The 22,332-nt window shown below is 52.5% G+C and overlaps 1 protein-coding gene across 5 annotated transcripts in view; it reads right to left on the bottom strand.

Annotated features, from left to right (window-relative positions):
- Positions 1 to 1,822: 1,822 nt before the first annotated feature.
- SCHIP1 (schwannomin interacting protein 1) overlaps positions 1,823 to 22,332 on the bottom strand; it is a 128,256-nt gene continuing 107,746 nt past the window's right edge. For 2 of the 5 annotated variants that reach the window (XM_086468741.1, XM_086468737.1), the window contains 6 exons: positions 9,143 to 9,261; positions 6,467 to 6,584; positions 5,618 to 5,815; positions 4,964 to 5,087; positions 3,236 to 3,329; positions 1,823 to 1,874 (listed from right to left, as the gene is read on the bottom strand). In XM_086468741.1, coding sequence (XP_086324867.1) covers positions 1,823 to 1,874; positions 3,236 to 3,329; positions 4,964 to 5,087; positions 5,618 to 5,815; positions 6,467 to 6,584; positions 9,143 to 9,261 — 705 coding nt within the window. Of the gene's footprint in view, positions 1,875 to 3,235; positions 3,330 to 4,963; positions 5,088 to 5,617; positions 5,816 to 6,466; positions 6,585 to 9,142; positions 9,262 to 13,063; positions 13,142 to 22,332 lie in introns of those variants that run through there. The other 3 variants (XM_086468739.1, XM_086468738.1, XM_086468740.1) reach the window with 3 other exon arrangements.

A 22,332-nucleotide genomic window follows, 5' to 3' on the forward strand; every position in this document is an offset into this window, starting at 1 on the left:
GCATCAAGCCAACCAAGAGCTACAGGGAAACCAACACCCCAATATATATATATATATTTTTCCTGCATAGATTAGGAAAAAAAAAAAAAAAGCAAAATAATAGGAGTTTACATCACCCGTGGGCTGCAGGCGATGGCCCCCCAGCCTAACCCATCCCAGCAGCTTTCTGCAGAAGCTGGGGGCAGGCACAGGTCCCTGCTCGGGGACTGGCCGGGACATGGGACACAGTCCCCCCCACCAGGGGGTGCAGGACAGGGGCTGCCCTCTGAAAACCCCCCAGAGCAACTCCTGGGAAAGGAAAAAACAACCCTAAGTTAAACCAACCACCCCCTCAGCCCCACCAAACCCCACCAAGGGCTGGCGCTTCCACAACCTGCACTTTCTGCCAAAAAAGAGGGGGGTTGGGGGGGGGGGGGCGGAAAGTCATTTTCTAAAATACATTCTTGGCAGGGGGGATGAAATTTTAACGCAGCTCCTGCTTTTCTGCAAACACCCTGAATAAGTCATTAGCCAGACCCTTCGCTAAGATGAATTTGCCCCCCCCGAGGGAAAAATAAAGAATGAAAAGGTAAAAAGCTGGTGCGCGCGACGCGCGTCCCTGCTGCCGGCAGCCTTAGGAAGGGGCTGGCCGAGCTGTTTCAGCGGTAAATCAGCTAAACGAGGGACGGCGAGAGACCCGTGAGTCCGGCCACGTCCCTCCTCCTCCCCGCGCAGAGGAGGACTCACCCAGCGCCCCGCGGACGAGCACAGCTAACGGGGAGCCCAGCCCAAAGGCAGAGAGGTGAGTGATTCCCATATAGAATACATTTAATATGCTGCTTAGATTTTTAACATAGATTTTTTTTTTTTTTAATTATTTCTGACATTAGCGAGTCATTTTAATATTTAGCCCATAAAATATTAAAAAAAAAACCCAACCCCACCCCATCTACGGTATGTGCCTGCCGATTCTAACAATAGTCACACTATTAGGGCCCAGGGAATGTTACTATAGAAGAATCTCTCAAGTCCATGTCATACATACATTATGAACTTACAAATAAATAACTCTACAAAAATCCTGTCTTCTCTCCGTTATTTCATGTGATCGGCAACAACAACAACAACAACAACAAAAAAAAAGGCTCTTTCTGGTGATGACAGAGGAGGAATTGCACATTTAGTTCGAGGAATACATTACTGGTGCATCACCAAAGTCAACCACTAGGCAACAAAAAGACGTATCATATGAAACAATTTTTTTAATTTTTATTTTACATATTTATACATAAAACTTTCAAGGTAACTCTCTGAACCCAACCGCATGTTAATAGCACATCTAAAAATGAATGTCAGGTAGTCAACATTCACAAAATGTTGAAAACTGATTAAAATATACTTATTACTGAAAGCTACAACTTCACTACGAGGCAGGCATGTATTTTTTTTTTTGACTTGTATAGCACCGTCAAGTACAGTTTCTTTATTTTAAAACTACAGTGAAGAATAAAAAAGTAGTCAATGGTAAAATATCGTTCAACCGAAAATCTCTAAACAAACAAAAATAAAGTTAAACTACCCTCTCTTCTCACCCATGATTTATAATGTTATAAGTACTGTACATTTTTTGTAATAATATTATTAAAATGCCTGATATTTAGTGGCACGAGTAAAAAAATTAAAATAAATTAAGAAGCAGAGGCCAATCACCGGACATAAAGCTTCAGACATGGTCAATGACTAACACTGGTTTTTCTTGTGCGCCACTGTGGACATCAGCGCTTGGACACACACAGAAGCAAAATGAAGTCTCGCTCCAGCTCTGCTCCCGGGGCTCCGGGGTTCACTTGGCCGGCATCTTCTCTGCCATGTGCTTCTGCTGACTTTCGGCGTGTCTGGGGGGGGACGGAGGGGGGGTGGGAGGGAAGAAGCTGCGTTATTCGCCGCGCCGAGGGGAGGTGGAAACCCAAACCACACGCAGGGCTGGGCTGCGAGCCGGCGCCGACCCAAAATAACGTTTTCCCGAGGTAAAAACCCGCACGGAGCGAGGGATGTTCGGTTGGATGGGCTCCTTCCCGGCGGGGAGGGGACGGGGAGGTGGGCAAAGGGGAGAGCAAACCCTTCTCTGGGACGGTTTGGGGTGAGTTGGCATCGGTCCCCCCGCCTCCTGCAGGGATGGCCGGCGTGTTCGCCCCCAAGCAACGCGGGGACGGGGAGAGCTGGTGCCCCCCCCGCCACGCGCCACAGCCCCCACCATCCTGACGAGCTTCCAAACGAATTTAATTTACTGAACTGCCACGAATTGCACCTAGGGAAGCAAAGCGGTGCCCGAAGCCCAGGAGGACACCGAGATGTGAGGTGGCGTTGGCGCTCGCCTACCGACCCAGCCCCACTCCCCGTGTCCCACCCACCCCCTCCTCGCATCGCCCTTCGTTAAGGGAAGCAGCGACAAGTGTCTCACAAGACTCAGAAGTGACAACCCGCCTGCTCGTCCCCCGGGCAGCTCCCAAATCCCCCACGGCCACCCCAGCTGGTGGGAACTTCTTCCAGGCAGAGCACCGTCAAATCTCAACCAGCCGCTACGCGGCACCACGATGTTTTAAAATAGAAACAAATTTAGGCCGTATTTTTGGCAAGCTTAACGCTTTGGTTTCAAAACTGTACTCCTGGTGTGCTGACAATAACCAGTGCACCTTCTTTTCCAGCTTTTTTTCCCCCAAAGCTTGCAATACTTCATGTTTCTACAGCGCATCACTAGTTATCTCAAAGGAAAATGCCTCTTAAGCCTCGCTGCCCAGGAGATGGGAGTCCTGTAGGAAACCCACCGATATTGAACGCTAATATTTAAGTGGTTCAGAAATTCTCCCATCGGTCAAGTCCTCCTGACAGTGGAGGGCAGACCGGCTGTAGTTCACCCCAGCAAGATGGGGAGACTGGATTTTCCTTGCAGTTCGCACTGGGGGTTTGCAGCATCCTTCCTTCCCAGGTTCTTTTCAGGCTTTGGAAAGGGCAACACCAACTCAAGAGCATGCACCAACATCTGCGTTTGGGGAGCTCTTGAAAGCTGCTGATGCCCTCAAGAACTCGAGTGCCTTGATTTCTTGTCTTGGAGGGGACAGTAGCGACCTCCTCAGCCCCTACCTTCGATGGCAAAAGCTTTAAGACCAAAATTCTGCTAAAATAAAAGCCCTACATGCTGCCAACAGCAAGCTGGGACCTGTGAGGAGCGAGAAATACCCCGAGGAGCCTCTTTCACCTGGTCAGATCCTCAATGTCCACCAGCATGGCGTCCTGCTCCGTGTGCAGCTCGTCCCGAATAAGCAGCAGCTGCACCAGCTCCTCGTTCAAGCCTGGCACCGGGGAGAAAGCGGGTGAGTTTGTGATGTCTTGGTTTGGGACTCACTACATCATCCTTCCCCACCAAATTACACCTCACCTGGTGCGGAGAACCAGGAGGGACCTCCCCAGAGGATGTATGTTTTTTAGGATAACCTGTAAGCCCCTTGCCACTGCGCGCAAGCAGTTCCGCTCCTAAAATAGCTCGGCGCAGCAGCAAAATTAAAGATGAATTTCTCAGTGCTTGGAGTCTCGCTAGTTCAGCTTTCACCCACTTATGGGCACTAACCCTGAGCAGGGAACACGCTGCAGAGAGCGGCTGAGCCGCTCGCTCGGGCAGCCTCAGGTTTAGCTCCTTAATTCCCTGGGGCAACGAAGAACACGCTATCCACCCGTCCTGGTTTGGGGTTACTGTCCAAGCCGGCCCCTCTGCTCAAGAGGGATGCTCGTGACATTGGATTCTTGCTCGGGGTTGTGTCCAAGAGCGGAGAAGAAGAGGAAAACAAAAAAGGACCACGTGAAAAATTAACCTGCCGGCACGGGCTCCCCTGAAGGAGAGGCTGGATGGGGTCAGGCGGGACGGGGCTTCGAGCACCCTGATCTAACTGAAGATGTCTCTGCTCACGGCAGGGGGGTTGGACTAGATGACCTTTAAAGGTCCCTTCCAACCCAAACCACGCCACGATTCTGTTCTCTGAAGGCTGTACCTGCCCATCACTCACTGCCAGAGCTGGTGTCCAGGCTGCTTCAACACAGCTACCCTGGGTTAACACCCCTTCAGTTCGGGAAGCAAGCTCGGTGTAAATGACATTAACACTTCTGCTCCCATACTTGGGTGCTTTCTAAAGTGAGGCTAATTAAAAAGCCCCCCCCCTCCTTTTTTTTTTTTTTGCCTTTGCAGCACAAAAATAACAAATCACGACTCAACGGCGCAGCTCTGCACCCTCAGCGGGGCTGCTTCCAGAAGGGATGCCAATTAACCACCGTGAGCAGGGAAGGAGCAGCACAGCAGCCCCCAACCAACCCTTTTTTTTGGGGCCTATAGCCACTGAAGACCTCTACTCCCAAAATTATTAATTCATTGGAAGATGGAGATCTCTTGGGGGAAGAAACCCCTGGATCTTTTGGAGACAGCAAAGACAGATGAGGAGGTGGGGCACTGCCCCTGCGGGCAAACGCAAGGACGCACGAAACGCGCTGAAGCACTGAGAAAGTGGATCTGCCCCGGGATGTTTGCTAAACTGGAGGGTTTCTCCACTTCTGGATGGTTTTGATGCCATGGCATAGCGTCCCATGAAGACGCAGCCACAAAGCCCTGAACGGCAGGTGCTTCCAGGACAGGCCCGTTTCCCAAGAATACATTCACCCGAGCAGGTTTTGAGTTACAAGTGGGGCGTTAGGTGCTGGCACAATGCTACAACCCTCCTCTCCTACAGAGCCCAGCGAGCGCTTTAGGAGAAACCGAAAAAAGGAGGGAAAAAAGCCAAAGGAGCCAAATCTGGAGAGAACTCCATCCCCAACTACCGCGGTGCGCCTCTTCCCTATGCTCCTGTTACTGTACATTTACCAACATTTCTACGTGTATCCTGGAGAACTCCTCTTAATTAAACGGGACATATCAAAGATTAATTAAACAAGTATCACTTACTTTCTATCTGTGAGTGGAGATCATTGACTATCACTTGTAGCTGCCCGATAGTCATGTCTCTTAGATCAGTGGGTTTTAAACTTCTCTTCATCAGGCATTCACTTATATGAGGCATATGTGGCAGCTGAAAAGAGATTTTCAGTTTTTCACCGTTTTCTTTTTTGAGTTACTCGTATTCCTGAACAGCGGGTCCCCCTCTCACAACCTGTACCAAAGACTGCACTCAGAGCACCACAATGAGCTGAAACATCTACACAGCGTTTCACCCGAGCCTTCAGACCTACTGATGATGGTGGACGGACACAAGGGGAGGCAAGGGCTATGGTGAGCAGTGCTGTACCAAGGCAGGAGACGGGCTGAGTAGATGATGCCCTAGAGATGAGCAGCACCGTGTTGCTGCCAGCCTCCAGGCAGCAACAACCTTCCCGCTGCTTCATCACCTCATTCCCTGCCTCCATCCCGCTCCCACCATGCCCCAGTAAGACAACCCATGTTGACCCTGAAACTCCTGACTCTCTCCCTGCTCCTCTGCGGGTCTACAAGCACTGTGCGCAAGCACCGCTGGCCGCTGGCCACGTCTCGACAAGCACAAGCAAACAGCAAAAGGGCTGGTGTTACCCCCCGACCCCCCGCCATCCCCTGGCCCCCACTTACAAGATCCGCTACCGGCGACTTCTTCCTATTCTGCTTTTCCACCTCGACCTGCATTTTGGCCATGGGCTTCGCCATAGCCAAGGCCATTTTGGCTTCAGCTTGGAGTTTCTTTTGCCTGGTGAGGAAATCCATGTCATCGAGGGACTCCGACTCTTCCTCCGTCGTGTCTCTGTCGGAGTAGGATGAGCTCTGCTTGCTCTAGGGAAGCAGACACGCAGCGGTTACAGCCCCGTCGCCCCAACCATGCCATGGCTAAGAAGCCTGCTGCTGGCTTAACCTATTTTTGTGCACTTACAAGTGGCATCATTTCTACAGAAACGGTGAAGAGCCCAGATTTATTTTTTTTAAATTTTCATCCGCAAGATTATCTTTAAAAATCAGAGTAATTCCCAGATAGTCCCCCTGGACTATTGACAGCAAGTTGAGCACTTTAAAGGGAAAGAGGAGCCAACGAGATCAATAGGTGTTGAAGGGACAGACTGCTTAAGCTGGAGGAAAACATCCCGGGCTGCAGTGTTACACACACAAAGGAAAAGAGAGGAGACGAAAGCTGGTGAGAGCTGATATAACTTCGTATCCATTACTGCCCTGATAATTCTCAGAGCCAAAAAGAAAGGGAGGGAGGAAGGAACACCTTCACACGAGGGCACCTGCTCTCCAGCAGCTCCCTGCTAGCCAGGAGCGATTTGCCCTTCACCATCTCACATTTCTCTTCTTGATGGCTGAAGATGCTGCTCTGGGGTTTAGCATTGCTATTTTAACAGGATCAGCTCTTTTATCAGCATCCATTACGGGCGCCCTATGGGTTCCACGCTCCGAAGCCTCTGTGGGATGGGTTGCCAGACCTACCATGGGCGACAACGGCGTGTCCAGGCTGGTTTCTGTCTTGCTGTCATCGGCGTCGCTGTCCTTGTCGCTGCCGCTGTCGTTCACGAAGCAAATCTGCAGGTTCATCCCACTTTGTAATCTGCAGGGGGGTGGGGGGGGAAAGGGAGAGGTGACACCACAGCCAACCTCGCGCCGGCACCGCCGCCGGCATCCCGCGGCTCTCCCCGCCACGCCGACGGGTTACGTGGGCGAGACGCCGCAGCACCATCAGCAGCGAGTCGCTCGCGGTTTTGGAAAGGATGCTGTAGGCCTTGTGTTGGAAAATACAACGGGTTTTCACTTTTTGTCCAAGAAGATGGTCATCCCCAACCCAAAAGCCGAGGCAAGACCACCGGCCCGCAGTGGCAGGGCACGGGCGCTGCTGCCCAGTGCTGCCGTTTCTGAGAGGCAGCTCAAACTGGGACTGGAAACTCGGCGGCACGGTCATGACACTGCTTCTACCACCATCTATTGATGAACTTCAGAATTACCGAGACACCGCAGAGCTGCTGTCATCACGGGTGGCTATATCAGTACACTGAATAAAATATTATATATAAAGTATATATAAAATATATTAAATATACTATTATGTAAAGTATATAATCATATCGTTTATATAAATATATAAACAATATATAAATATTAGTATACTATATCAAATAATGTGCTAATGATTGAAACTACTTATTCAGCAGGGTAATAATCAGCCTCGTGGCCCAGAGGCACTACTGTACTGCAAGAGATTACGACTGTGTTTTCTGGACCCTCAGCTCCATCGCCCGATTGGGACAGGTTAAGATCACCCGAATTCACCTCCCAGGGACCAATTTGCTCCAGACACGCTGGCTCAGGGCAGGGGTGTCCCAGCACAGGCTGAGAGAAGGGAAAAGCGCTTCTGCAGCCGAGCGCATCCCGGCTTTCGCTCACACAACAGTTATCCCCCAGAGAGTCATCAGCCAGGTAAAGCACATTTTACCGGTGCTGGCTGATGCCCCCAGAAGAACGTGGCACACCAAGCTCCAGGTAGACCCCCCATGGCTCCCTCTGCTCACATCAGCCTCGGAAAGCACACAGAGGAACAGATTTTTTTTTGGACAAGGGGGTGTCTGTGGGAGCCCCCACTGACATTGCGGAGCAGCTCTGCGGCCACCAGGCAAGCCCACGCACCACGGGGTCTCCAGGACAATTTGCCCATCTGACACCAGGGTCAGGCCCGTTTGCCCCCTACAAAATCTGCTCAGGCTTATTACATCTTCCAAATTCATTAAAAATTAACCCCAGAAACTAGAGATTTCTGGGGCCAACTCGCTGCATCACACTCCATCCTACCTGTTGCTGATGGGGCAAACTCCCACACACGTTCTGATGACTGTTATTCCTCATTCCCCATGGTAGGGGCTTATATTGGTCCTTACAGAGAGCAAACACCTATTTTCCATTTATTTGAGTGGAATTTCTTAGTCATTATTACCATAAAATAGATAAAATTATTTACAATGAGGGTGGTGAAACACTGGACCAGGGTGCCCAGAGAGGTGGTGGAAGCCCCATCCCTGGAAACATTGGAGGTCAGGTGGGACGGGACTCTGAGCAGCCTGGTCCAGCTAAAGGTGTCCCTGCTCACTGCAGGGGGCTTGGACTAGATGACACTTACTGGTCCCTTCCAGCCCAAACCAGTCTATGATTCTATTCTGTAATTCTGCACAAGCTTTTAAGCCCCGGTGGACAGACAGGGGTACCCAGGTCGGGGAGTAGGACGCCCCCTCGGCTCAGCTTAAAATCACATCGCACAGGAAGGCCAGAGCAAGTGCTAAATGGGGGTCTGCGACTCAAGTGCCCTTCAAGAGCACGACCCCAACACCCCAAACCCGGCAATTTACGCTCTTTTATTTCGTAGGCGAGCATGACAGCCGCTGTCCTGCAAAGGTGCCTGTAGGTCCGGCAACAGGCAGTGTGCAATACTAACGCTTTGCCTGGACTGTAAGAACTAATGGAACACCAAAACCTTCAGGTACAGCCGGTAATTTCTCGTGGCACAGCTGCCAAACCCTGCCGCGCAGCGTTAATTAGACCCACGCTATAATTACAAGATAGCGGCTCCTGGTTTAGCTGTAACTACACAGAGCAAAACTGTTTTCCCTTTCAAACGACTTGCAGCTCCATTTAATTTCACAATTGTACCTCTCTGGTGTAATAACAGTATTCCTCCTGGCTTTATGCCTCTCTAAGACTTTTTTCTTCTCCCACACCATGGCAACAGGTCGATCTCTACTCCCAGTGTGGGAGGCGTTCTCGGTCTGCCCAAGTCCAAAGGCAATGCTCAGTTCAGGGCAGAGATCCTAAACGAAAACCTGAAGGAAACCTAACTCAGGAAACTTCAGCTCATTTGCTTTATTCCCTGAGCATCCAAATATCTCTTTTGTACAGTTTGAAACGAATATATTTTAGCAAATGATTTACAGTTATTTAAGTAACGTACAACTATCGCGTTTGGAGCATAAGACGTTGTTCTAAAACAAGGAGAATTCAAGAACAAAGTTGCAAGCAAAAACTGAGGGATCCTCTGAAGGGCAGTTCTCGGGATGTCCCACTGGAGGCACCTCACACTTTTCAGCCTCCAAAAGAGGTTTTGGGCTGCGAGGCCTCCTGGCTTACCGGGAGGAGAGGCTCGGCTTGCCACTCTTGCTGCAGCTGGTGTAAAGTCCCGGGCCATCGTCGAAGAAACTGCCCAGAGCCAACTTCTGTCTGATGGACTCCCGCTCATTCTTCTGGGCCTGAAAAGGGAAGGGCGACAAGAAAGGATGAAGCTGCCGGTCACGCCAGCGCGCAGGCAGGAGAGTCGTCCCACCAGCCCCGCCGCCGCGCTCGCGATGCCCAGCGGCCCCCAAGCTGTCTCCTGCGCTCGGGTGGACCCCGTAGCCCATCCCAACAGGGAAGCCCATCTGCATCTCTGTCCCTACACACTGATAGGCACAGACCTCTATATACACACACACCTGATATCCCCAATAGATATACCGATATCTGTACCTATATCCACATACAGCCCCCGAGGCCACACCATTAGCATCTTCCACTTCCCTGAGCAGCCTCCAAAACCACGCAAGCCTCCTTCTGCCAACGTGCTTACAGACGTATTTTTTTAACCACTGCCATCAAGTTATCTGCAGTTTTAAAAATGTATTTTTATACACATGGTTTTTTGAATGAGGGCAAGCTACAAAGCGATTTGAAAGTAATCACCGATCAACGATTATGGAGATGCCCGAGTAATCAACGCACGGTAAGTGAAAATCGCAGATCTAGATTCAGAATTATTAGCAGTACTATCCCAGTGTCTGTCACTAATGGATTATGTGCCAACGCTGACAACAAATGCATACAAGGCGGCAAGTTATTGATAGAAGGGACATTTTGAAGCCCTCAAACATTTCACTTTAAAATAACACGTAATACCCAATCAAGAACACACAAGAAAAGAAAACACAGCAGGCAAGCACAGGCTGCTTCCCCGGTGTTAATTAATAATTAATAGAACTGTGCTTCCCATATTTCACCACAGCAAAAATAAAGCACTTTTTGATACAAGCAAGCGAGCTGTAACAAAATGCAAATTATTAACTTAAAATAGCTAATGATTTAATTTCAACGCCAGTGCTGACTACACACATCACATTATCACACTGCCCATTATATTGTCAATCCCTCACCAAAATACACACTTCATTTGAAACCGAACTCCTTTTATTTAAAATATTTAACATATTAAAAATAACTCCCATGGCATCAAGTGAGATCGAGTTTTTGGGTTCAGCTCATGGTTTCTGAAGGTCTACCCCGACCGCCCAGCTATGTTTTTCTACTTTGTTTTCTCAGGTTTCAATAATCGATGCCTCAATCACACCCAGGCAGTTAGATTTGGAAGAAAAACCAGCCAGCCGGTGAAGGCAGCACAGTGAAAACACTAAGTAAAAATGAGTAAGAAATATTTTTTTAATGGACTGAAAGCAGAGACGGGGTTGCCGGTGCCAGCTCCTCACGATGGACGTGGGTTTCTCCCTGGTGAGTGCCAGCTCCATCCCTCAGGGCGTCAATACTTCATGAAGTCATGGCTACTCAGCCTCCCTCTCCCACATCTTCCCATCTACTTCTGATTTTCCTTGTGTTCCGACAGGAATCAGGAGCCCAAAGCACATCTCCACCTCCTCCTGCCCAGCCGGGACAACACACCCCAGCCTCCCTGCCAACTGGGACCGCTCCCTCCCTCAGCACCATACCCACCCACCCCCTGCATGACGAAAACAACTCTTCTTTGCATTAAAATACACATAAATACAGGCCCACTTTCCCATAGTCACCCCTTTCCGATGGGGCTGTCTTTCCAGATCTTTTCTAATTTTGCTCCGTTTCCCACCGAGACGCAACGCTCCCAGTTTGACAGCTGTACTTTTAATCAATGTGCAATTTCTTCTCTCCACCAGGTCATTACTGAGGATACTGAATAACACTGCTCCCAGGACTGAGCTCAGAATACCCCATTTCATAAGGCAGACACAGGCTAATGACCATAAAGAAATCAGGAGTCCTATCTGTGATTATAAAATAGGGAACAGTTACTGAGAAATAGAATATACCTAAGGGAACCGGACTTGAGGCTCTAGATAAATTACCCAACAGCTGCAGTATACATCCTCAGTTGAGTATGGAAAGCCATAAATCAAGAAGGAAAATTGCAAGTGTTTTTTTGACTATCAAATATAGTTACTTGGAATATAAAAAATAATGGATCCAATACTCGAAATGCAAAGGTACTAGCAAGAAAAACATAACCCCATGTTATTTAAAGGTGTATTTTGCCACTGCATCACAAGACATCATGCATTTCTGAAAGAGGGGTCTGGTGTTGAGCTGAATGGGTTCAGACAATCCATTTGAACACAAGGCTGGCTTTTATTTTCAAGGCAAAACAGTTTTGGGCGGATGTTTTCCTTCTTACCATTGACCTTCCAGTTCGGAAGGTCGGTAGCTACCTTTGTCTAAGCACACGAACAAAAACACAATGCCAGATTACGGCCGTGACTGCCTACATGGAAAACGCTTTACATAACCGTTCCAGGAAAGGCAAATTGCCAGGAGAGGTTCGGCCTTCCCCCACCGCGGCCTCGGCACGCTGCTTCCCAGCCCGCTGTCACTATTGCTGCTTACACACCTATTGCCACCACCTCGCCGGTGTTCGCAGGTTACACGCAACCATTTGTGCTCTTCACCACCTGCCTCCAACACGTGCTAGCGCCCAGCCCACCCTGACACCAAAAAAAACCCACCCCATTTTTGGTTGAGAGCCTGAATTTATCCAATAGACGCCTCCTCCCCACACAACCCCATCCCTGGGGGCACACAGAGGTATCGCTGATGCTGGCGGCTGTCTCCGACCGACCCGAGGCAGGACGGAGAGCAGATGCCCACAGCAGGGGGCACCAAGGTTTCTGCAGTTTTCTGGGAAACTGAGCAAAATCCATACTGGATTATTTACGTCATTGAAGAAGCAGTAGCCGGACGGCTCTTTTCACCAGGTACCTCTCCACGCTATTTAGCGTGCAGGCACCTGTAGCAGCAGCCTTTACTCATGACAGACTTCACCTGAAATACCACGTAAAACAGCACGTGGAGTATTTATTTGGCGTTGAGATGTAGCAGCGATTTGCCAGCCCGTGCCCAGAGACCCCCCCACCTCGGGTAGAGCAGCCAGCTCCTAACCCCAGCTGCTGCCGGCACTTCTGGAGCCGCACCGAGCGGTGCCAAAGCCGGCCCGAATACCAGGCGTGCTTTGCTGAGGCACTGCCTGTTTGGAGAGGGAAGAGCCTAATCACACAGTGAATTACAGATTAACCGGTGGCAGCAACGCTTTGGCAGGACCCCATCCCAGCCGGGCAGCGCCACTGCTGCGGGATACGAGGGGTCACAACGCAGCGAGGCCGGCGTAGGCTGGATGCCGGGGCCACCCACCGGCACCCAACAGGGTGCAGAGCCCGTGCCCGGCCCCGGCGGGGAGCACCGGGACACGGCCAGGCCACCGAGGCTATTTTTGCCAACGTTTGTCATTACCAGCCACGGACAATTACTATATTTAAAGTTCCAGCCCCATAGGCAGCGCCTTGTTTTATCTCTGTAAAGCACAAGGGCTATTCTGGGATTTGCAAACAGAAACTGTAACCACAGAACATTTGTTTTTATCTCTTTTTTTCTTCACAGCGGATTTGCTGGTAAACGCAAAACCAAGTCAGACTTGTGCATCTCAAGCCACACGGCAAAACGCCTTAAAATCCAGGGGTCCCAGGTACGAGAACGTGTTTGGAAACATCTCTTTACGTTTTCTTTTATCATAAAGCGACATGGAAACGCAGAGGGAGGAAGGTTTGCCGCCCCGTGCCGGCATGTGAAACACCGCTGAGCGTTTCCCCGCTCCGGCACCCAAAACCCAGCGCCCTGGGAGGGTGCTGGGCAGCGTTTTGGCGCGTGCCCCTCCTGCCAAGAGGGTGACTGTTGGCAGACAAAAGGCACCTTTTTGTCCCTTACCTTTTTATAACTCCCCTCCGCGGCCGGCGCGGCTGCTTTCCTGATGACGTCACCCATGCCATCACCCTCCCGACTCATCTCCTTCGCTCCCGGGTCCTCACGTGGCCGGTGAAACGCTCCCGCCGGGGCATCTCAATCCTTCCACCGCTCTTCAATCGGCACCAGGGGATCAAGCGCTCGCCCCCAGAGCCAAGACCTGCGGCAGCCCACCGTCCCCCCGGCTGGGGCGCTTCCCCGGCCCCTCTCGCCTCCCGGCTGCTCCGGAGCACCTTTGCTTTTCCCTAATAAAGTCAACGGCAGCGCCGGAGCCTCGGCCAGCTGATGAGAGGGAGGCGAGGGCTGCACGGGCCAGGGAAGCCGCGTCCTCCTCCAGCCACTGCCAGCGCCGGATAAAAATAGCCCCGAGCCCTCACCGGCTACACAAGGGCAGGAAAAAACCCGGTGTCTGATGTCAAAATCCAAGCCCAGCGGCGTAAGTCACGGCTAGAAGGGGAAGGAGGAAGGGGCTTTCTCCCAGGGTTTTCACCGTGGGAGTTATCCGAATTAAATCCCAGTGGTTGGAGGAGCTGCAGTGACCCCAGGCAGAGCCGGAGCGGTCCTGAGCCCTCGCACGGCCACTCGAGGATGGGCAGTGACAGCAACGTCAAACCAAGGTGAAGTTTTGTTTTCACTCTTTACACAAAAACACACCAGGAAGGACCCCAGGGAGCTATTTTTTGGCTAATCCAGCTTTTTCAGGGGCAAAAAAAAAATGTTTCTAGGAATTAACCAAGAGAGCTCAAAGAGGTGTCCAGCCTCAACCTGCCACCCGTCTGGCGGGCTTGCAGAGTCTAGGGACCCCCACACTGCCTGGGCCCTGCTTGGGGTGGCCAAGGACCCCAGCCCCGGCTCCTCACTCCCAAACCTGCACCACTTGCAGCTCCAGCTCATGCCTCCAGCAGTCCTGCTGGGAGATCCCAGGCTTTACAACATAGCCACTGCGCCCCAACCCCACAGCTGGATCCTGCTCAGTCCTTGCTGAGATCTCACCGGCATCGCACCCATCACGGTGCATTTCTATAGGGAATCCTTAGAAAGATGGAATTTATGCCACAATCTCTCAGTGATCCTCAAAATGTGGCACGCCAGCAACAAAAGTACTGATTTCTGGCACGACACAACTATCCCGCATGCTAGATGAATATAATCGTAATAGCCCTACAAAGTTTACATGTCTAAATGATATATCCAAGTCATGCTGACATCATTTCATGTAAAATGCATATTCTAGTTAGATTCCCAGCTCTAACACCACACAAATTACGCATCACGGCATTACTCTGCTCTGAAGTTTGAGGTAAAAACAGTCAACATTAAATAGGATCGTTTAATACCATTCTTGCCCCAGGACGTTGCTTTGTAACTACAATTCCCAAATAAAATGAAGTCCTTCTCTGGATATTTCATTATTTTTAGTCACCCTCCACCACTGACTCATTGTGTCCTTTCCTGCTGTTGGTAAATTAACTTCCTCTCCCAGCCATGGGGATGGATCCTGACACAATAAATCTCAAAAAAACCCAAACCCAACAACAAAAAAAAACCCCACCATAGCCCGAGAGGAAGGATGTGGTGGCCACAAGCAACAGCCTGGGGGCTGAGCCTGCAATTTGCCCCATGCTTCCCCTCTGACAGTCCCCGCATCACCCTGTCCTCCTCCATCCAAGGGTGACGTCTTCACGCCCCCTCCAGCCCCAGCCTGGTCCCACTGTGCCTGTGGTACCCAACGCACGGAGGGGGGGGCGGGGAGGGGATGCTGTGTGTGAACCCACGCCACGTGCAAGCCACCCCTCTGCAAACTGCCACCAAAGTCACCCCACAGGGTAGGAAGTGACACAGCCTACCCGAAATACGTTTAGCTCTTTTCACCCACCTTTCTTAAAATGTTCGAGCCCCCATTCCAGAGCTTTCAGACCCGCTCACCTCTGCCCTGCCCTCCGAGCCGGGATGCTCCAGGATTGGCCTCATGGAGTGGCATCCCACAGAGAAACAACAGGAGAAAAATCAGCCTAGGAAGAGGCATGGCAGGGAGCAACAGGAGGCCCCTTTAGCCACTGCCAGAGGCGCACTCATGCGCCCTCCTCGGTGGCCAGAGCACCAGAGCCAACCCTGCACTCCTGCGAGGGACATCTCCCCACCAGCAGGGAAAAGGCCAGCTTCAACTCTGGGTATCAAAACCACAAGACAAAGGCATTTTGTGGTTGTCTCAGCGCAGGGACCAAACTCTTTGGTGTTCAGCCTCTTCCCACCTGATGCAAAAGGCCACCGTGGGCAGGCAGCGCCCCACTGGGAACCGGCCTCTGCTTGAAACACCCCCCCTCCCCATCTAGTGTTGTAGAGGGGTTAAACGAACCAAAAAGAGCAATGACGGGTGCTCTGTGGTCAGGTACGCTCCAGGCTGGCACTGTGAGCCAAGGACCCCTCACGTGTCAGACCCCATCAGAGGGGAACTGGCCTCCACGGCCACAGCCACGGCTCCTCCAGCAGCCAACGGCGACGCTGGCGGAGGGGAGAGGTGGTGGCAGCCACCTCGGGCTGCTTTGCTTTTTCTAGCAGGAAAGGAAAGCTCAGAACCGTAGCTGGAGCAGGTCAGCTGGGGTGTCCCTGCGACGGGGAACACGCAGCCACAGACCCAGCGCCGCGGGGAATGCACGGGCCGGGGATGGCAGCGCTCGAGTCGTCCTTAAGTAAGGTGAGGAAATAGGGCACAGCGAGTTTTCTGTGCTTTAATCGTGCGCTGATTGCCCACGGACGAGCAGGCAGCTACATTTAACTCTGCTGTGCATACATAATGCTTGCTTGGGTCAGTAGAAAAACCCCCTCGATGCTGTTGGGGCATACTCCACTCAGGGAGGAAACAGCCCCCCACTTTTCATTGGGATCATCTCCCAAACACTAGGAGAGAAAACCTCTAAATTGAAGCTCAGTGAAAGCACTCCAAGCACCCTCCCTGCCAAAATGGTGTTCACAGCCACAGGGCGCCCAGGCCAGGGTATCGAGGTGACTTCCAGATCCTTAGAAATCTCAAGTTGCCAGAACCATTTCACAAAACATTTATTTCATTATAAAGGTCGGAATAAATCTCTTCTGAAGAGCCCCTTCACGGCACAGCATCCTTCCAGTGCAGAGCAGCCACTTAGAACAAGCCCCTGCAAATTTAGGGATGAGATGGACCGTGCCCTCCCTCTCACGATGCTTCCCCGAGCTTTAGCACACCGAGTGCGCTCCACTTACTCCGCAGAGCTTTTTTTTTTTGATCTCTGTCTAATCAAGACAGCCTTCAGCCTCAGCTCTCCATAACACAGGCTTTATTTACTGTAGGTGGTTTGGGAGGCAGGGTCAGTGGGCTCGGCCACACCAACCAAGGCTCCTCTGCTGCACCACGCTGTAGCATCCCTCCAGCGTGGCAGCCACAGGCGAGAGGCCAGGCCAGCAGCTCTCCAGCTCTGCCAGCGCTCCCCGGTGGGTTTCGTGGCCTTTGAGGTTTCCTCCAAGGCCCGTCTCTTGGGATTATATTCTGCCATGAGTATTTGTATTCACTTTAACGAAAAAGATGATGACAGTTTTGTGTTTCTACGTGCCACAAAAGCCTACAAAACCCTAAAGGCCTCAAACAAAAGAAACCTAATAAAATATCTCTTTTTTTTTTTTTTTTTTTTTTAAATAGTGGCTTTGTATTTTAAGTTTTATGGACTACTTCTACAGTTCCATGCTTGATGAGACCCTGGTGCTGGCCAGCCTTGTCTGGTCCATCTGTGGAGCAGCCAGCCTGACCCGCAGCGACACCAGCACCTCCTCAACCCACGGTAACACCAGCACCTCCTCGCTACAGGGGTCTTTCTAACACACCCCTCTCAGGAAACACGCCCAACCCTGGCACCACCAGGGCAGCAGAGCGTCGAGCCTGATGCACGCACCCAAACCAGGTCCCAGGAGAACACGAGACAGCTGCGCCGCACATCCCTAAGATATTATGACATCAGATTTTTTTTTTCTTTTTAAATTTTCTTTGCACATCTCCAGAGCGACCCTCCTGCCAGCAGATAGCTCAGACCGTGACCGATGCCAGCGCAGGGAGCCAAACCCGGTTCCCACGGGCAACTGCCTGTTTGCAGACTCCTGCCTTGGGCACTGGGTGCCGGGGGGGGGGGGTTCTCTGCTTTTAAAGGTGCATTAAAAAAACAATCCAAGGAGGTAACGTACATCCAGACACATTACCCACTTGCACAGCGGTGGCAAAGAAACACAGACGAAGGCGGCAACAGCCCAAAGAGTCCCGTTTTGCTCCACGCAACGCTGGACCTGTCGGGCAACACTGAAAACATGCATTTACAAAGCAAACTGAAACACTGGCTAAGGCTGCAGGCCAGTAAAGTACTGCTAATACACACAATAGAATCAAACCTTTATTCCTGTGTTAAGGCCTGGATTTGCAGGCTGGCCTTTTATTCTGTGCGAGCTCAGGACCTCACAAAACATTACCCAACGGGCACCATCTGATATTTTCCTTGTCAAACCATAGGAGAAACACGGAGCCTTAAACCAAATGTTTGGCACAGGAAAACAAATCTGTCTAAAATAGGGAAAGAGAAATAACTACGAGAAAAATAGACAGCACAAAGCGCAGCGGCAGCCTGTGTGACTCCAGGATGCGGCCACGGGAAAGATGTCGGATGCTGGGACCTCCTGCCCACGAAGGCCCTGGCCTAAATTCAAAGTGCTGAACCTGACTTAGCCACATCCAAAACGCCAGGAGGACCTACGGCCACCTGCGTTTCAGAGAGCAGCAGCGCCAGCTCACTTGTGGTGTGAAAACAGGACTTGCGCAGCAGAAATACCCTCCTCTTCCTCGGCACCCGCCTCCACTACACCCCATCCCCAGCACCCTCCCTGCCACGGAGCTCGTGTGGTCATGTCAGAGTTTTCCCTGCTGAATTTCTGCAAAATAAACACGTTTTCAAGTTTTCCCCATGCACTGGCTTGCTCCTCTCTTGATTTTTAGTTTACAGCTTTGAAAAAAGGGGGTGCAAGGAGGGGGGAGAGCAGAGATACACGCTGCCACCCTCCTCCCCCCGGGGCCACTCCGGGCAGCCACCAAAATCCTGTCATCGCTGGCTCCCAGTTTGATCCGAAACCCGGGATTGCCGGCCACAAAGAATTAAAACTTGGCCTTTAGGTTAATGGGTTTGGGAGGGGGCTGGGATTGCTCCTAATCTTTGCAGTGTCGTAGGAAGGTTTTGAAACAGATTTCATTTGAAAAAACAATTCTCTGGATTTTTGTTGTTGTTGTTGTTTTTCCCCCTACGATTCGCATGCTTTCTGGCTGTTTTCACTCTAATATTTATTGGTTTGGAGGAGAGGAACCAATTCATCAACAAGCAAGTAGATTAAAGCAGATAAAAGGCGGCAGCAGCGCTGCCGTCGCAGCAAGCGCAGCGCATTAACATGCAGGGATGCCGGCCAGGCCTGCGCTGCAGCCGCAGCTCGGCATCGCTCAGCATCGCTCGCCCACCACCACGGACCAGCTTCCACCCGGGAAACAATGCGCAACCTTTAACCCTTGCGTTCCTACGAGTATGCTGGGAAAACATCCGCTGCGCGGAAACAATGGCACCATTTATTACGGCAGCGGAGAGCAACAGGCTCCGAGCTGCAGAAAAACTGGATCCCCTAAAACAGAGGCTGAAGAAAAAAAAAAAAAAACCACCCAGGATTTTTTTATTATTTTTTTTTTTTTTTGCAAAGGAGCTAAAAATGGAAATTCATTTCCAGAAGTATTTGCTAGATTTGAAAACACTCAGTGAAAGATCTTTTTGACTCTTCTCTCTCTCTGGACATGCGCGTGCTTTGGTGTCTTTTCCCTTTGTGACATATTTTGTGATAGGGGATGTTTTGTCTTAAAACAGAGACTGAAGTTTGAATTCAACGCCACGGGGAGGGGCGGAGGGGGAGAAACAAGGACGTGCCACCATCCTGGGCAAAACCCCATCTCCCGAGGATCCAGCTCCGCCGCTGGGAAATGCCTGTTGGGTGTTTTGCAAAAACACACTCCGCCGCACGTCCGCAAACGCGTTTCTCAGCATCGCCGTGGCAGAGGACCGCGCGTTCGTGCGTTTGACAACCCGCCTGCACCAGCCAGCCCTGAACATCCCATTTCCCATGCAGGTGCACCCACCCTCTCTTTAGAGCGAAACGAAGCCACAAGAACAACCCAAGCTCTCACTCGCCCTCCCCACCCTGAAATAATCCCGGTGTAGCTCAGCAAAGGCGGCTGTCAGCGCTGCTGCCAGGCCCCAGGGTCCCCCCAGGGTCCCCCCCCCCCCCCCCCCCGGGGATGGGGGTGGCCGCGATGGATGCTCAGCGAAGGCCACCCTCGTCCCCAAACCCATCGCCAGCTCTTGGGCGGCTCATCGAGCGCAACAACGCGACCCACGGCGGGGCTGCACCCCGCAAAGCGCGGGTCAGCGCTTCCCCCCCATCAACCTGGAAAGCGCCAAGAAATATTCCATTTTATCCTTCCAATTCCCACCGCTCTCCTAGGGCAACTCCGAAAAGCGCCAACCCGCAGCTCGCTCACTCACACGGAGCAGTTTCACCCAGGCAGGCGGGGGGCAGGCAGCGGGGGGGTGCAGGCAGTTGGGGGGGACAGGCAGCTGGGGGGGTGCAGGCAGTTGGGGGGGACAGGCAGCTGGGGGGGGGCAGGCAGCTGGGGGGGGGCAGGCAGCTGCCTGCCAACCCCCCCCTCTCCACCGGAGCGCACCCCCAGCGCCCAGCATCGCCTGGCGAGCACAAAAGCCCCGCGGCCAGACGCCTTCTCCCCACCACGGTTGCTTTGAACCCCTTACGAGCCCCGGCGTCCCTGGGAGGTCCGAACCCCCGGGGTTAAACCCCGAGCAGGCGGGACCCGGGCTGCCCGCACACCCCCCCCCGGGGCTGGCTGGTGGGGGGTTGTGCAGCTCGGGGTGGGGGGGGGTCAGCGGGGAGGGGGGACCCAGGCCTCGCTCGCCCCTTACCTGGTAGGAGCAGTTTTCCTGGTGGACCATCTCCGTGCATCATCCGCCGCTGCCGCCGCACCGGCAGCGCTCGCAGCCGCCGCGGGGGTCTCCGGCGTCGGATGGGGGGGGGGGGGGGTGGGGGGAGAAGAAGAAGAGTAGAAAGAGGAGGAGGATGGGAAAGGAGGAGGAGGAGGAGGAAGAGGAGGATGGGAACCCGGGCCAGCCACCCGCCGGTAAGATGGATGCTGCCGCGCTGCTCCGCCTGCGCGGCGGAGAGCGGCGGGGGGCGGGGGGGGGGGAACGACGACACACGGGACCGGTCCCGCCCCCGCCGCCGGCTGCACAAAGAGCGGGGTGGGGGCTCCACGCAGGGCAAAAAAAAACCCCAACCAAATATGTCGTGTCCCCCCGGCCCGCCAAGCCCCTGCGCTATGGCTGGGAAGCTTCCCCCGCCGGCCCCGGGAGGCAGCGGCAGCTCCAGAGCCGCCCCCCACGGCCCCGGGGCCGGAACGGGGCCCGGGTGCTGGGTGGGTGGCGGCTCCAAGAAACCCTGCTGCCCCTCTCCCCGAACAGCTGCGAGGCACCAAGCCGTTAAATAAGAGCTGAAAAGACACCTTTTCTTTTACCCTCCGCCGCAAAAATACAGCACAATCATTTCTGGAAAAGGCTCTGCCCTACATTTCCAGCTAATTATACCTCCACCCTGCAGCGAGGGTGAACGTGGAGCCCCCTCTGCCATAGCAGCCGCTTGGGCTGGGCACCAGCCACAGATGCGACCTGGTTTTGGGCACAGGGGCTGGACGGAGGCAACGCCCTTCTCCCCCCCAACACGCCCTTCTCCCCCCCAACAAGCCCTTCTCTAAACAATCTTCTCCAAAAGGCCTGTCAAGCTCAGGCAACCACCCAGCGCTGGCTCTGCAGATGCTTTCTGCAGGACGATGCCCGGGTGAGCTCAGCGGGTGCTCGCAGCCTGGCGACAGCGAAGCCCCCCCTGTCCCAGGGCTGGGAAGCCCCTCTGTGGCACCCCCCCCCACACACACCCAGGAGGAATTTGCAGAATACTCCATTGCTACCCCAAACTAGCACTGTGAGATGATCAAACTTTCGTCCCTGTTTGCAAGCTCAGGCTGGAGGCCTGATGTGTGGAGGGAACTGAACCCTAATTTGCTTTCTATTTTTAAAGCGCTTAATAGGAGAGACTGGAAAGAACGGCAGGACAAGTGGATAGTTCATTATAATTCCCTGCATTTCAACCTGCTGAGCGCTGGGTTCTTGGTCAGCTCAGTTCAACTCCACCACCCATTTTCCAGGGTGTAACCCATACCCCAACGGCCTCATTTGCAAGAGTTTGGGGCTTAGGCTGGCCCTGGCCACAGCTGAGGGTGAGGCCAAAGCAAGTCTGATGTACGAGCCCTATTTTTGGCTGGACGTGGCCCATCCAAGGGGCACCAAAACACCTGGAGAGCGACAGCGGTGCCACGGGCTGGGCTCACACGGGGCACCCTTCCCCAGGGAGGCAACAGTGCTTCGGCTTGCAACTTGCCTCACCTTCCTTGGTCAGGCAAACAGGGCTTTATCCCGCTCCCAGGCACAGCCAGCTGTGGCCAAGTTCAGAAATGCACATGACTCCCAAACCCAGAAACACTTGCTCAGCGAGCGTCTCAGATTTGATTCCCTGCACCAGATGTGCCTCTAGAAAAAAAAAAAAAAAAGCCCTTTGTAGGATAATCACTCTGCCCCAGTTTTCCCAGCTCCTCACCCACACAAACAGGCCAGAGCAGCCGTGGGCGGATGGAGAGTCCCTTGAGTCCCTGCGCAGCTGGGCAGCACGGATGGAGAGAAACCCCCTGACCCGCCTCAGTTCCAACCTTCCTCCCTGGTGCCCTCTCTTAAGAGGAGTTGAGCTTTAAAAAAAAATAGAGATTTAAAAAGGAAAAAACCCCAATACATTCTGCATAAGTTTTTGAGAGAGGGTGAAGTCGTGCCTGTTTTTTGCTGGATCTGCAAAGAATCCCATTCAACTAGGCAGCTATTTCCAAACATCAGAATAAAATATCCCCGCTTTTCCATAGACGGCGTAAATCTTGGGCTTGCTTTGGAAAAGGCAGCTCCACATGATTACATAATCTCTAATGCCATTTATTATGTGCATCACAAGGAAAACTCCTGAAATTACCCCCCGCTTCCCACGTTGCGGCTCTATCTCGAACGGCGGTGACTCAGAGCTGCTCCGTG

Source organism: Leptosomus discolor, chromosome 7 (assembly GCF_034619465.1).
Source record: "Leptosomus discolor isolate bLepDis1 chromosome 7, bLepDis1.hap2, whole genome shotgun sequence".
In the NCBI taxonomy this organism is placed as follows: domain Eukaryota; kingdom Metazoa; phylum Chordata; class Aves; order Leptosomiformes; family Leptosomidae; genus Leptosomus; species Leptosomus discolor.